Here is a 15,668-nt window from a genome sequence, read left to right on the forward strand (position 1 = left end):
CTAAATGCAGATAATCTTGGGATAAGCAAGTTGTGCTGGCAGAATGAACTTATGCCTTTTGAGTCTATATCAGAAGAAGAAGACCCTGTCCATCTGCCGGCCAAGCCAACTATTACTTGACCTTTCTCCACTGATACTACATAAGTGACTAGTATTACTGAAGGAAAGGGAGACACAATGAGGACCCTTACAGTTACCAATTAATTTATATTTCTTAACTACCCCAAGATTTTCTTTTAAAGAAGGCGGAAAATAAATAAAAGTTCTCTCTTTAAAGAAGAAAGGCAGAAAATAAATAAAATATTCTAACTACATAAAAACAAAGTGGACTGCCAGCAACACCCTCCAGAACCTAGCTCCATCCATTCTCTCTTTCCTTTTAATTTTAGGAAAAAGGAAAGGGAAAAGGCAAATGAGAGAACAGGTCTACTTCTCATCTCTCTTCATCAGCAATGCTCTCTCTACCCTCAGACATGCCTGAAACGGCTATTTTTAGGAAGCACAAAAGGGGAACAATTGAGAATCTGGAAGGCACTCCTAGGTGTCTAGATTTGGCACATGAGCCACTAGTTGATCCCCCTACTGTATTATTTTGAAGCCCATCTATTAATTCCTGCTATGTAAAGGATCACACTGGATCTTATTTTCATTTACAAATAAGATGGATAGTTCTTACTCATTTCAGCCTAATATTGCACTGACTTTTCACTGACATTCTGAGCTTCTCTAAGTGTTCTCTAAAAAGGACTGTTATGCCATGATTCAGAGAGACCATCAGCTAATATTAAACTGGATCCAGTAGGGATTTCTGGCACAGGAGCTCGACTTTCACCTCTCTCCTCCAACTGCAACCCAAAATGTTGCTTCTGGAGGGTAAGGGGATCCCATTAACAACATGGGAGAAGAGCCAGAGAGGAAAGAGAAAATTGGCAAAAGTCACCACCCTTCTGTCCATAGAAATCATCTGCTGGTTCCACCTCATCAATTTTGAACAACTATATTTCAACATGCAATGGATGAAATCAGAGCCAGTTGGAAACCTGAATAACTAGTTTTCCGTTTAGAAGGTTGCTGTTATGCTCACTCCAGTTAAACAGCCTTGCAAAGCAACCAAAATTGCCTTATGTGCCCTTTTTCTCATCTAATATCAGTCTCTTTCATGTTGAATATCTACTTTGTTTCCGGATATATTTTTTCCTACTCAAATCCTTCAAGAAACACCTGTACATTATGACATTTCCCAAGTTGTGCAATGCACACACCCAACAGCCCTGCTGAAATTCACTTTACAATTTCTGTATATAAATAGAAAGGGTTTTTTTTTAAACGTAAGTTTTACTTACATAAGTGGAAATGCAAAAAGTGGAAGCGTCATGATGAACCTCGATGTCCAGTCATCAGGAAGATACCAAAAATAGATAATTAGACAGGTAATAAGATAAAGAATGGATGAATAGAGAAGAAGCCGTCCAACCCATAGTTTCTGCTGCCTCTGATTTTTCTCTCTAAACTCTTCAAGTGCCTGAATATCCTGTAAATGAAAAACAAAAGCGTTTGTTAAAAACATAGCACATTAGCAGCATTTAACCGTAAGTGCTGAGATTTTATTCTTGAACACGTATTCTTGAACACGTCATCCGAAGACTTAACCACTACTGAATAGTATTTTTAGATATTTTTTAATCTAACCTAGGGCACAATGCGCACTACACCCTGTGAGGAGTAGGACAGTGGTAAGAGATAGAAAAAAGCAGCAAAAAAGTGATCATCTACTATGTTTCTTATGTTACGGTGAGGACTCATATCCAGGACACACGATGTGTTATCCTAATATGTCTGAAGCAATTATATGGCTTAGGAAAGCAATGCTAACCGTGTGTGCAGTATTATCAGTTTATTTGCTGGAACAACTGGGAAATCAGTATGTCTTTGTCACTAGTTCTGTGTAGTTTCTAGTATTTATCAGTACTAGAATCCCATCCCATCTAGATTTGGAAGCCATTTCCCCTTATTTTAAAACAACATTCATCTAGTTAATAGTCATATGCCATAATATCAGGCTCAAAAACAGCCTGAATAACATCTACATGACAAATGCCTGAAAGCTTTCGTACGCTGCAAGAGACTTCCCCTTTCCTTGTAGGCACTGGATGTGCCACAAATGATTTAAATAAGTGTGGATGGTCAGACAAGCAAGGGAAAAAAAGACTAGTAACTTTTAAAGACTTATTGTTGTGCAATACTAATGGTACTTCTGTTCTTTTAAATGCTATTGTCGCTGTGTGGAGAATCTGGAGTATTTCAACTGTGTCTAACGTTTGCGCCTATTTACTTGTGTCAATATCTGCCTAATTCTAGGTCCTTTACATAACAGGGCTGCTGAAAGAAGAGTATGAATGACTGACATTATGCTACCCTGCTATTTGCTTGTTCTTTAACAAGTACGAAAAACAGGCTCAGTATCCAGCAAGTGGCATGTGTTCAGACATAATGATGTCAGAAGTCATTACTTTTTATACCTCTATTCATAGTCTTATTGTCCATTACAAAATATTTTTAAAATATTCACTTGAAATCTTCACATTCATGCCCTTACTGCATCATTCCATTAATAAACAAAATGCATAGACATTTCTATTTGCTCCCAGTCTTGATAAGCTACACTCACATTGCTGTCTTCTATTTTACTTTCTATGTGCAGAGCCTTCACAAGAGCGTTGGGAAAAGGTAGTTATGACTTACTTGCCTACATAAGTGTCATATGTTCTTTTAATGAATACATTATAACCTATGAATATCAATCTCGGAAGTAAACCCTGTCTAACAATATTCTGGGAAAAATAGATAAGAGCCAGCCTTTGATTATGACCCAAAGAAACAGCATGCACTACAAAGAGCTATGCCACAAACAAGACATTCAGTTTCTGCTGCAGTCGTTTTTACTGCCAAAGAAACAAATTAAAAGAACTATGCCTCTTTGGCATGGGGAACTAATGGTCCCATCAGGGCTGGGCTGTGGGGCAAAAGTCCAGAGCCCCAACAAGGAGTCCCCAAAAGCAGCCTGTGGCATCAGGTTTGAAGTGTACATTTCTATTTAAAAGGGGTACACCACAATCTAAAGTTACCTAACTTCACTACTGCTGGGAACTGGTGCTAAAGAAACCACATCCAAAGCTCAAGATACCAAGCAACACTCTACCACAAACTTATATAATTTCTCAGAATCACAATAATTATCTATAATTATATACACTTAACCTAAGCTTACCCTGCAAACCTCACTGTCTTCTCAAATACAGAGAGAGATTACTGATGTTAAAAATATTTGTTTATTTATTTGCCAGTTTCTGATTGCAACTTAGAATTGCCAAGCCCCCTCAACCTCTGGGCGGGGGATAGGGGCCTGGCACTTACCTTGGGGGAGAGGGGGTGCGCGCACCCCCACAGGCACGATGACGTCATTTCAGAAGTGATGTCATCATGCAGCCCCTGGGAGCACGTCCAGGCTCCGCAGGGGCTCAAAACTCAAAACATGCTGAAACTGGCCCATTTTTGAGGCACTGTGGAGCGCAGGAGCGCTCCTGCACTCTACAGCGCCTGAAAACGGGCCTGATTCGCACCAAAACAGGCCCATTTGGGGGCTGTTGTTTTATCTACCTGGGCTTATGATTTACTGATATTCAGTGCCCAATTCCAACTATAAAATATAACTGCTGCCATTTGAAAGAATATCAGATCCACAGATTAAGCTCTTACATAAGTAACAGGAGATTAAACATACCTTATCAATTTTTTCCAAGACTTCTATTGTGGAAGGCTTTGCCTGCTTACAAGGAAGAAGAAAGAAGTATGAAAATTTGCCCTGAACAACCACAGTTATAAACAGACCTCAACCCTATTGACCGTCTGCAAATTTGTGCATACATAGTCAATCCCACTCTCTCAAAGTGCAACTTTCCAAATAAACAGAAGATTGTTGGAACAGATCTTGATAAGGAGAAGAAGTCTAGAGATAAATGTGGGAATGGAAGAACCGGCAGTAGAAACAAAACTGGAATACTTGAGTAGCACATTCTAAAAGTCTTGAGGTCTTTCTGAATGTAGCCTTAACTAATTTGAGATCTACCATACCATTAACGCATTAGAAAGGAAAAACTATAACACCAGCAGGACATAAAACAGACTCAGTTTCGGAATATTTTAATTAAGCCCCTCTCCTTGTAGGTAAGACAGGCAGCCAGGTAAAATGCTAACAGTACAACAAAGGCCTGGTTGTCCAAATGAAACATCATGAGAACTTATACAGAAAGCTATGATTAAAGTGAGTCTTCTTTACTAGTGATTTAAATCAAAGCCACAGTGTGACTGGGTGTTTTATCTTACCCTACCTTATTAAAATGTAATTGTTTCTCCCTGAATCCTGTTACATGTTATATGGGCAAGATTCCCTTTTGCTTGCAATACAGAAACAGGGGACTGACATAGGTTCCTGCAGAAATGGGTGTGTTCCAAACAAAATCTATTTATTGGTAAGGAGATCTAGAGATAGGAACAACTGTTTCCAGGACTCTATAATTCTAACTAACAAACTAAACTTAGGAGAAGGGGCTCTACCCCTAGATAAAACCAATGCTCACAAATGTCCCGGGCCAGGGGGCAGGGAGGAGAGACAGGCTTTTCTGTCACAATTCATACAATAAATACACCACAATATGTAAATACAGTTGAAAGAAAGTTGCTTTCACTTGTTTTGTTATTCCTTTCTGAATAAATTAATGTTTAAAACAAAGCTTTAGTTTTAATCTATTATATATTGAACGAAAAGTTATTTCCAACCAAGTCTGAGAATGTTACCAGCCACTTAAAACTACTTTTTGATCTGTCAAAAGTAAAGAGTAAAATCATTTCAACCGAATAAATACAACACATATTCAGAAATAGGTTCAAACATACACATGCATGCACAGTCTGAAGGCAAAGAGTTTTACTGCAGAGGGCAAGGTGGCATTCAGCAGTGGGCAAAATATGCAGAATTTCATGAACTACTCTCTTACTGTATTAACCTCACATGGAAACCTATGCGTATTTATGCTCTAGCCTCCCAAATATGCTAACACAGCACAACATCCACACAAACAGACTCCTTCTCCCTTTCTCCCTCAATTGAATATATTAAAGGGTGGTATTGAACAGAGAATGGCTGATATGTAGGGTCTGTTAAATGCTTCAAATTCTTCAGACCCATGAGATTTTCCCATTCCAGCAAAAAAAAAAAAAGAATTGTGAACCTGTGCAAAAATGGAGAAAAGTAGGAGTGATGATTCCTGTGCTCTGTTCTAAGCCATCTAGGTCATCTGGCTGATACAGAACAAGGAGAAATTGAATCCAGGTAAGATGGTGGTGGTGCTGGTCAGTAAGGCTGTAGTCCGGGAAGGTATAGCACTCTCTACTTTTGAGGGGTTTGGTTATCTCTGGCAAACTCTGTTAGGGGCCTAGCAGCTTGCTAGATCCTGCTCTTCTGACAGAAAGATTAACGCGGCAGCTACAAGCATGTTATCTGCATTTTACATGCAAATTGTCCCTCTGTCTGGACTCAGCTGATCTGGCCACACTGATCTGTGTTAATGTAACTTTGAAGCTGGATTATTGTGGTATTGTGTACTTGGAGATGACCTTGAAGATGATCCAGAAACTTCATCTTCAGTTAGTGTAAAATATTGCGTCTTATTACCTGAATCAGCCAGAATCCATATAGTATACCAGCGTTGTTCATTGCACTGGCTTTCTATTGGTTTCTGGTCCAGTCCAAGGTGCCGGTTATGATCCATAAAGTTGTTCATGGCCTAGGGCCTACATAACTTCAGGACCACTTCTCTCAATATATCTTCAGGTGAGATCTTTGCTCATCAGCGGTATCCTTCAGGACTGCCTTTCTGGGCTGTGATTAGAAAAGCACTGCTCCAATCCTGCCTTTGGGGTAGGTTTCAGAGGGTGGCCCTGGGGAACTGCTGCTCAGCCCCTCAGCCTTTGAGGTCCCACAAGACTCCATCTTGTCCCATATGTTCTTTAGCATCAACATGAAACCATCGGGTGAGGTCATCTGGATATTTGGTCTGAGTTGTTACCGATATGCAAGTTATTTAGAAAGCCCTTCCAACAGATAAACGTCGTCTGAAGTTGAAGCTGTCTGACTTTAGTGAAATTGCTTTAATTTGTGGTATATACAGTTTAATTGTTTGCCTTATTCTATAACTACTGTTACCCTGCCTTAAGTAGGTTTGAAAGAAATGCAAGCTTTAAAAATGTGTTTAAACATATATATGTTTATATGCTGACATAGTTCTTTCACTTTATACCTTCTGGTAGTTATATTATTAAGAAGAATTCTCTTTTGAGTTCGGGGTGGGGGGGAGTTCTTCCTTAATGTGGTGGCTGGTGTAGTGTTGTGGAAACTTTACTGGGCCAGGGAAATGGGGTTCAAAACCCCATTCAGCCAGGAAGTTCACGGGGTGTCCTTTGGCCTCAGCGAATCTACAGGGCTAATGCAAGGATAAAATGCCATTGCACCAGGGCTTTTTTTCCTGAGAAAAGAGGTGGTGGAATTCAGTGGGTTGCCCTTGGAGAAAATAGTCACATGGCTGGTGGCCCCGCCCTCTGATCTCCAGACAGAGGGCAATCTAAGCTCCCCTCTGTCTGGAGATCAGGGGGCGGGGCCACCAGCCATGTGACCATTTTCAAGAGGTTCCAGAACTCCGTTCCACCACATTCCTGCTGGAAAAAAGCCCTGCATTGCACCATGGTCTGAGCAAAATTAGGAGGACATTCTTGTGATTAATAAATGAACAGAAAATTCTTACTTAGTGGTATGCACTTTTTCCCCGTAATGCCATGTAGATGGCTATATAGTAGATAGCGGAGTATGAAGGGCAACTAATTCCTATTAAATAGATAGGACTAAGTGCATGAGAGTTATGAAATTTGTTCATGAGGGAAAAAAATATTCTCCACATATAAACCACTGTAAATCACTGGCATTAGTTAACTACAGGGTCAATAAGAGAGTTGCTGCAGTGTACATCTTAACACAAAATGAGCCCCCATGTTAGTCATAAACTTCAGCATTCAAACAGCATAAAATAACCCACACAGCTTTTGCTCAAATCTCAGCACCAAAAAGAATTGTGAAACAAGCTACCTTTCAAAGCATTTTTTTGAAGTCGTCACTAACATGCGCTGGAATAATGCCATGGAGGTGAATAGCTCTTTTAATGCAAGTACTCTGCCTCAACTCCCACCGGCAACATGGGGATAATCCTAAACTACTTTACTAGGCTGCTGTCAATTATCAGTGTGATATAATCTTATTATTACTGATACAAAAATAATAAAAGCGATCTACTGTAGATGTGCCTCTCATTAAAAGAAACGCTGTGTGTTATATCATGTTCCAAAAGCTGCTTTTTCATATGTCACAAAATAAGCTTATTTACTACTCAGTCACTGAGAAAATAAATTCACTCTGCACAATTTATGTTTGAAATACTTGTTCTTAGACAATAAGTAGCTATTTGATCAGCATTTGGCTGTTGACAACATGCTTTTCCAGAACATTTGCCCAGGGCAACTCCTTCCAATAGTACTGGCTATAATCCAAAACAACGCAAAGCATGAATAAGCCCATTGATTTTGATGGGCTTAGTGTACTTAACACTGTGCTGGATGTTGGTCACTCTACTTAGGGAGGGAGGCCAAACTTGTAGCCTCAGAAAATACGTTCTGCAATCTCAAAAAACCGAATCCCCCACTAAAAATCATCATGGAGACCATATTTAAGAACAATGCATTAACTAGAATATACTAAACAATTTCAGTACCCGGTTCTGTAACATAGCACAATTATTAGGAACAGCACTTGAAATACTGTTTCTCTTGCTAAGCACCAACAGTCCAGAAGATTTACTTACCCGCCACCGAGAAAGGATTCCACCCATTTCTATATTGTGAAGACAGGATGTGTTGGTAAATTGTAACAATCTTGTAATGGCATTCACAGCTAGAAGTAAAGCATTTGTGTTTAATTAAAAATATGCCTACAGTGTAATCCAAGAAGCATTAAGACATTTCAAATGACATTCTAGGCATCCAAATTATTACATAGCATACTTAACACACACAGTCTACTGTTGCCAAATTCTACATCATATTGCAACTCTAAACAAGAATTCCGACATGCCATTCTTCAGACTGTGTGGGATCTTTTTTGTATGTGGTCCAACTAAAGTAAGAAAAAGCTTTTTTAAAAATCTGCCACTACCACCTTGAAGCTCTAGAACAGCAATTTCCTGTGGAAACTTTAAAAAAGCTCTTATTTTTCTTTAAATAGGTCTAGGCAAGCAGAAGACAACAACAACTCTACTACCGGTTTGGTAAATGTAGTTGGCAACTGCAGATTTAGAACTGAATATCTAAGAAATGTTTTTCTGATTTATTATATCCAGAAGAACAGGTAGGAAAGTCAGGAAGCAGCAGTGTTAGAGACAGAGAGTGTAATAAACAATTCCTTCTCTGTACAGAAATATAACAACAGCTAAACTTAACTTGTTTCTACAATTTCCTTTTTTATCCATCCACTCTACTGTAAACTCAAATAGATTAATATGTGGTTAATCGAAGAGAGTGTAAAATATTGGTCCATATTTCATCGGTCCCTTCAACCAGGTTGTCATGATGTGCGGGGGGGGGGGTGCCCTGCTCCCACCCTATACCCCCTGCCACTACTCACCTGGCCAGTGGGGGAAAAGGCATGGGAACAAGCCTCTCAGGTGCGCTCACAGGGCAGTGCAACGACATCACTCCTGGGAGTGATGTCATTGTACCACCCAGAGAGCACTCCCAGAATCTGCAGTGAGCCAATTCTGTCCCCAAACAAGTTTGTTTAAGGCCAAAAACAGCCCACTATGAAAAGTGCATGCACCCCTGTGCCTGTGAGATGACGTCACTTACTTCTCAAAAGTGATGTTATCATGCAGGGCCTCACGTGTATGAAGAGCACAACGGGAGTGAAGAAAAGGTAAGCACTAGGTCCCTCCCTCTGCCGGAGGGTAAGGGAATCTGGCAACCCTATCCTGATCTTGTAGGCCTCAAGGAAGCCTGAGGCCTTACAGTAAATTTTCCAGTAGACTTGGCTGCCAATTCCCCTGAAGGCCTACAGTTCCCAAGATCCTTCTCAGCTTTTGGATAGGACTGAGGCTGGAACATGGGAGAAATGATATAATGCCCCTCTGAAGAGGGAAGGCATTGTTCTCCCAAGAGTTGAGTAGCAGAGAGATCACTACCAGTAGGAGAGGATACCTTACCCAAGAAGGGTGGGTTGGACCCAGGAAGGGCCAGGTATTGTAGGGACCACTCAACTAGCTGCATTAGGAGGCTTCGTCGTTTTCTTGCCAGCTCCTTTATGCATTAATTTTGCCCTGCTTGTTGTAAATATATCCCCTGTTAAACTGTTTCTCAATAGCATTTCTTTCCCACCTAATTAGCAATTGTCCCTGTTCAATAATGCAGTTTTTCTTTACTTTATCTGAGTCCTCACACCTCAAGCTCGATTGGTCACCTGGCAACGCCCTCATCACAGAGGGGCACTATTAGGAAAAGTGAAGGGAAAGGGGTGCTCTGGACCCTCCCTAGTTAAACTTCCAGGTCAGTGGTGGCAGCCAGTAAGGCCCTTGCCTGCTCCAGGGCTGAAGGGAGCAGGAGGGAGAGGTGTGTGTGTGATTCAAGTGATTATATCACATTTATAACCCACCTTTCTTATATTAGGCAATTTGAAGCAACATACTTGCTTTCCAAAATATTATGCAAGGATATCAATATGAATTTTATTATGCATTTCATAGAAGTACATCAAAGGTACTGCTGAAACAGAAGTTCTTTGTTATTCTTTGTTGTACAGTGTAAGACACAGCGTAACTAGTTTACTTGCTCCCAGATATTTCTAAAACGTAATGGTCATTTAGTTTCCAAGTGCAATTGCTGAGAATGTCTAGGATACCCAGGCATCCAATTGTGGCCTGGTTCTCCTCCGCTGAGGACTTCTCTGCAAGGGAACAGAAACTACCACTGCATCATATCAACCTATACCAGCCTAAGGAGAAGTCAGATCACTAGCTAGCAATCACAAAATCAGAATAACAGGTTTAAGATGCATCATCATTTACAATATCTCAATTTCATTTTTTTAAACTGAGCAGAATAAAAAAAAAAGAAGAGAACAGGTCAAAATTGTATTTCAGGGAGAAAGATGGGCTATATATAAATGAAGTAAACAAAATGAAAAGTAATAATCCTCTGAAACATGGTGGTAATGAAGAGTGCCCTTTAAGTCTTAGCTGACTTTGTAGCCGCCCTTATGGGATTTTCAGGGCAAGAGACTAACAGAGGTTGTTTTCTGTTGCCTGCCTCTTTCACCCTGGTCTTTGTTGGAGGTCTCCCATCCAATTACTAACCAAGCCCAACCCTACTTAGCAGGCAAGATCTGACAAGATGAGGATTGCCCATGCTATCCAAGTCAAGGCCCTTTGAGATCTATAGGAGTTAAACATATAGAACTTAAAATGAAGACAGCTCTGCCCAAGTCTACCTATGATTCTTACAGCCTGGTTCCATACAGATTGGAGCAAACTTTACTTTGAAGTTATGTGGATCACCTTTAGTCTCCATAGGACTGCTGAAGTATAATAGTGCAATTCTAAAAAGCTTCATACCCTTCTAATCCATGAAGCCAGTGGGCTTAGATATGTATAACTCTGCTTAGGACTGAGTTGTGATCTCTCTCAATACCCTTGCCCGTGTATCAAGAAAGACAAATTAAACTCTGTCTCTTGCAGCACATAAGGGTTGAAAACAAATATTTTGATCTAGGTTTTGAAATTGTATAAAGGGTTTGTTTAAAAAATGCATACTTTGTGACAGAATAGCATGCAATATGAAATATGAATTCTGAAGCAGGAAACCTGATTTAAATTAATATTTCTTAACCATTTTAAATTGCCTTGATTTTCAGCCAGTCCATCTTGGTGGTACCTGATTTAGTAGGCAACTTTGTATGTTCATATATGAAGTTGCCTAATCCCGAAACAGATCATTGGTCCATCTAGCCCAGTATTGCCTATTCTGACAGGTAACAGCTCTCCTCTCAGACACAGAGATTTTCCAGCCCTATTACCTGAAACTGAACCTTCTGCAGCATTCTTCTACTCAGCTATGGATCCTTCTGGGCAATATACAGTGCCTTCTTTAAAGGAATAGTAACAGCAATGGTGTAATACCCCCTCCCCCAACACCTGCCACTAAAGGAACTTACTATTCCCTTCCCCTTATAAATACTATGTGCATCTGCCACTCCTGTTTTCACATCAGGAAGTGGAAATTTCCCCCCATAACTAGTCTAGATTGCTAGTTCATCCTTTTGTGCAACTCTCTGGCCTTTGCCAATTCTGCATCCTGGAGTAACAAGACTGTTGTCGATTTCAAGGCATAATTTGATACAACTGTTGTAGCAGGATTGACAGAGGAGGGGAAGGCAGGAGTTTCTGTCAGTTTCACAATTTTTTGTCCTCTCAAAGGAATTGTGCCCTCAGTGGCTGGGGCCAGGAGGTGCAAAAAACAAAAATGGATAAGATTCTCACACACATAACCACCTCTGCAATGCTGCTACAGTTTCATTGAAAAGTATGAAAGAAAGAAAATAGGCTTCTCTATTGCCTATTACATCTCATTTTGCTGGGCATCTGGAAGATGATTCACTGCTTTCAGCTCCAGGAATTCCACTGCAGTGACATTTTAGAATAGGCAGTAGTATAGATGCAGCCAAGTAATAGTGGAGAATAGGATTACCCACCACAGACAAGCACATAATCAAGCCACACCCCCAAACCAAGTTACAAAGAGAAGTATGTCACATCTGAAAGGGGTGTGATACAATTGTAACAAAAACTCCAATATTGCCACAGGCCAGCACTTTTAAAAAAACAGGGGGCAGGAGAGAACAAAGAATGTTTTGAGACATGTCATCTGGATTCTGGAGCATAAATGAGTGAGACAATGGCATTCAGACCAGAGGAAAAAAGCTGGTGTGGAAGTACCCCCAATATAGCAAATGATACATCATCACTCAATTTACTTGCAACTAGCCATTCATCCAGAGCAAGAGACTACTCTCAGGTGGGCATCTGCTGCTCAAGCTACCTTGCATCACATGTGACAACTATAAAAGTAAAATATTTGAAGGCGGATAATGTTTTGGGTTTTTTTAATGTACTGGCAAATTTGGGACTTTCATTGATGTTCCAAGAAGATAACTTCTAATATATACCAACTCTGACCTTTCACCAGGCATTTCCTTCAAAAATACTCGTAGAGGGAACCATATACATATACTCTAAAGTGTGCAGATTCTAACTGCATAATCAATATATGCAAACAAAATGGAAAGATCACAAGTACTCATGAATCCATAGGTTCAGGAGAAACTCCAAATATACAAATGTAATGCACAGTGATTAGACAGGGTAAGCAGGCATCAATGCATATTCACAACACATTAAAGGAAGTCTGCACAGGGCTCTAGTTATACTTTCTTGGTATAGTAACTTTTAAAAATACCCATAAAGCTAACACCTATCTGAAGCTCTGAGCTACAAGAGTCCCATTAACACTGTAATCCTTCCTAACCACACTTATCAGTGAGTGAGCTCCAGGGATCACCCCAAGTGGGTCTTATAGTATATAAACATTTGTTGAACCTGGCTGAATTGCTCAGAATAGTTCATTATGCCAGATAAAACATTATTTCATATTCAAATGCTGCCAAGCCACAGTTATTCCAAAAGAGATGGTCTTTGTGCATGCTATGCTATGAATCCAAGTACATTAAGACTGAAGCAGAAGAAAATATGTCTTTAAACTAGTCTGAAACATCTATTCCTACAAATTCTAGAGTGGACACAATGCATGTTTATTTCTTGTTTTTTTTTAAACACACACACGATTTCTCAGTTCTATGGTCGTAGACAGAAAACTATCTTAAATTGCTGCTATCATAATAAATGTAACTTTCTCTCACACAGATTTTGATCACAAAGAAAAAAGAGTGAGAACTTATTTCAAATCAGGTAGAAGGAATGAAGAAAGAGATGCTGTCTCCTACATGTCCCACTGCCCAAGTCTAAATGTCATTCGCCTATCCTCAAAGGATGTCTTGTCCTCCTACCCGGAAAAAGAAAATTAGTAATCTGTATATAGTTGTGAACATGCCCTAATGTTTCATACACTATAGCAGTTACTCTAAAGTCATGCAAGAATTAAAAACTTTAAAATGTGGTATTCCTTTTAAATCAGTATCAAGACCAAACAAAATCTCTCCTCCTCCCCATTGAACCTGCAACCAGACCTAAAATTTGTGAAATTAAAAACAAGATAACGGTACCTTTGATCATAATCAGCTTGCTTTTCCGCAACCAAAACCCTTTCCCTCATATTCCAACCCCTACCATCAACTTCTCACAACATACAATGAATAATCCCAATGCAATCTTACATTTAAGAGAGTAAGGACACATGCTTGATGACACTGTATTAGTTCTCATTTGTATCATAATCACTGGCTACATACAACAACCTTGTTGTACTCGCAAATAGGATGGTTAAAAAGTAGCAAGGCTCCTTCCTCCCTATTTCGTGCATGCCTGTGGGTAAAGTGAAGAATTCTATTCTACAACAGTAACTGTGAATATGAAACTGGCACTGGTTGCTTCTATAAATTAAATATGAAACTGATTTTTAAAACGTGAGGGGGAAAATACATTCATGTTGTTTAAAGAATCTTTGGCCACACAGAAGAGCAGAATGAAAATCAGTAAAGGCAGATAAAGAAACAAAATACTAGAAAAGTTCCCCTTTTGGGAAAAAACCCCTACAGCTACCAGGTGGTTTCAACAATATTGGCCATACTTGGAAATCTAGTTGGTCTTTAAGGTGCTATTGGACCCAGAACTTGATAAAATCTTATTGACAAAATATACATACACAGCACATGTGCTTCAAAATATGGTTAACATACTTGAATTTGAACGAGAGGATTTCCCTCCTTGAAACAGCAAGGAAACATGCAGCCCTTTTAATACATACTATAGAAGAAACTGATTATCCAAAACAGAACAGGTCATCAAGGCCCAACTTCAGAGAGCGCACCCCTAAGCATATATATTCATAAGCAAATCTCTCTCAGTTCAGTAGGTCTTAACACCCTAGTTTAGGACTGCAGCCATAGTCTATTTCAGTGATGCTAAATAAGAACGAAACACACCTGTGTATTCTACACAGAGTGCCTCCCCCGTTCACATATACTTAGGATGAAATATCCAGAGCAGATTCCGGCCAACCAGACACACCACTTCCCTATTTATTAACTAGCCAGTGGGTGTGATGGGACTTGGCTGTTTTACCAAGGGGTGTGTATGTGTGTTAATTACAAGGTTGGAGCAGCTGGCTAGACGAACTGGCTTACAACCGCCTCTGCCTTGTTTTTGTGAGGCCTCCGGTTCTCTTGCACGGCCCTTCCCTCTTCACCAAATGAGAAAGGCCACCATTTGTTACTTTTAACAGGATCAAAACGACCCCCCCCCCTTTCTTCCTCCCCCATCTAACTTCTCTGCATCTCTTTCATTCAGCGCGATCTGACACGGCAAGCAACGCCTCTCCGTTCAAACACCCACCTTCCCCGCCTCCCTGGAGGCTCCGTTTCTGGCTTTCCTCGGCTGTTTGGGGTCGGAGGGGCGAGGACGGCTCCTAGGCTCTCCCAACCTCCTCCGTTCCACTTCCTTCGCGTCCCTCAAGCCCAGGAATAGCGTGAGGAAGCTGGCAAAAAAAGCAGAGCGACCATCTTGAAAGAGGGCAACGCAAGTCAGGCGGGTGTTTATTCCGGGAAGGCCAATGGCTGCTTGCTGCGCGGCCATCTTTCAAAAGGGCAAATCCCTCAATCCATTCGCTCCCCTAGAAACCCAATCGTGGACAGCCTTGAATATGCATATGATTATGTAATACATACATGCGAGGTACGCACGCATCTATAAATAAAATTTAAGAGGTAACATATCTCATGTGGCATTTAAATTGCTGTATGCTGCCGCTCCTTAACAAAGCCGGTCGGCTTTCTGACACCTATTTCCCTTGTGAATTGGTTGACAACCATCCGAAGGGGGGGCGTATTTTAAACGTTCTCTCTTTTTTTAACTGCCTTTCGAGAGAGGTGTGTGTACGTTTTAAACATTTGATCACGCCCATCCTGCCGCTCTCCCAGTAAACGGAGTTATACACAGCAGGCAATTCGTTTTAGAATTGTGCTGTCAATTGTGCGGCTCAAGCTCCGCCCCTCCTTCTGGCAGTTAATTTAGAAAGGACGAGATTGCCAAAGGGAAGGGGACTGGGTGTCGGTTTCTTTTTGCGCGGGAAATTTGAGTGAGCGCGCGGTCCCACCTTGAAAGGAAGAGTGTGGCGCTGGCTGAGGCGATTAGGCGTTGCGAGTCCAATAGAACCTGCGCCCGTAGCCCAGGTTGCCATTTTACAGATTGAAATAGAGACGCAGCTGGCAGCACCGAGCTACATTTCCAGCC

The 15,668-nt window shown here is 40.6% G+C and overlaps 1 protein-coding gene across 2 annotated transcripts in view; it reads right to left on the reverse strand.

Annotated features, from left to right (window-relative positions):
• Positions 1–14,942, reverse strand: part of LNPK (lunapark, ER junction formation factor) — a 60,263-nt gene extending 45,321 nt beyond the window's left edge. The window contains exons 1-4 of one of the 2 annotated variants that reach the window (XM_054972506.1): positions 14,772–14,942; positions 7,965–8,053; positions 3,782–3,823; positions 1,344–1,531 (exon numbers count right to left, since the gene is read on the reverse strand). In XM_054972506.1, the coding sequence (XP_054828481.1) occupies positions 1,344–1,531; positions 3,782–3,823; positions 7,965–7,991 (257 nt within the window). In that variant the 5' untranslated portion in view covers positions 7,992–8,053; positions 14,772–14,942. Of the gene's footprint in view, positions 1–1,343; positions 1,532–3,781; positions 3,827–7,964; positions 8,054–14,771 lie in introns of both variants that reach the window. The other variant, XM_054972505.1, reaches the window with a different exon arrangement.
• Positions 14,943–15,668: the final 726 nt, after the last annotated feature.

This window comes from Eublepharis macularius, chromosome 2 (assembly GCF_028583425.1).
Source record: "Eublepharis macularius isolate TG4126 chromosome 2, MPM_Emac_v1.0, whole genome shotgun sequence".
Classification (NCBI taxonomy): Eukaryota; Metazoa; Chordata; class Lepidosauria; order Squamata; family Eublepharidae; genus Eublepharis; species Eublepharis macularius.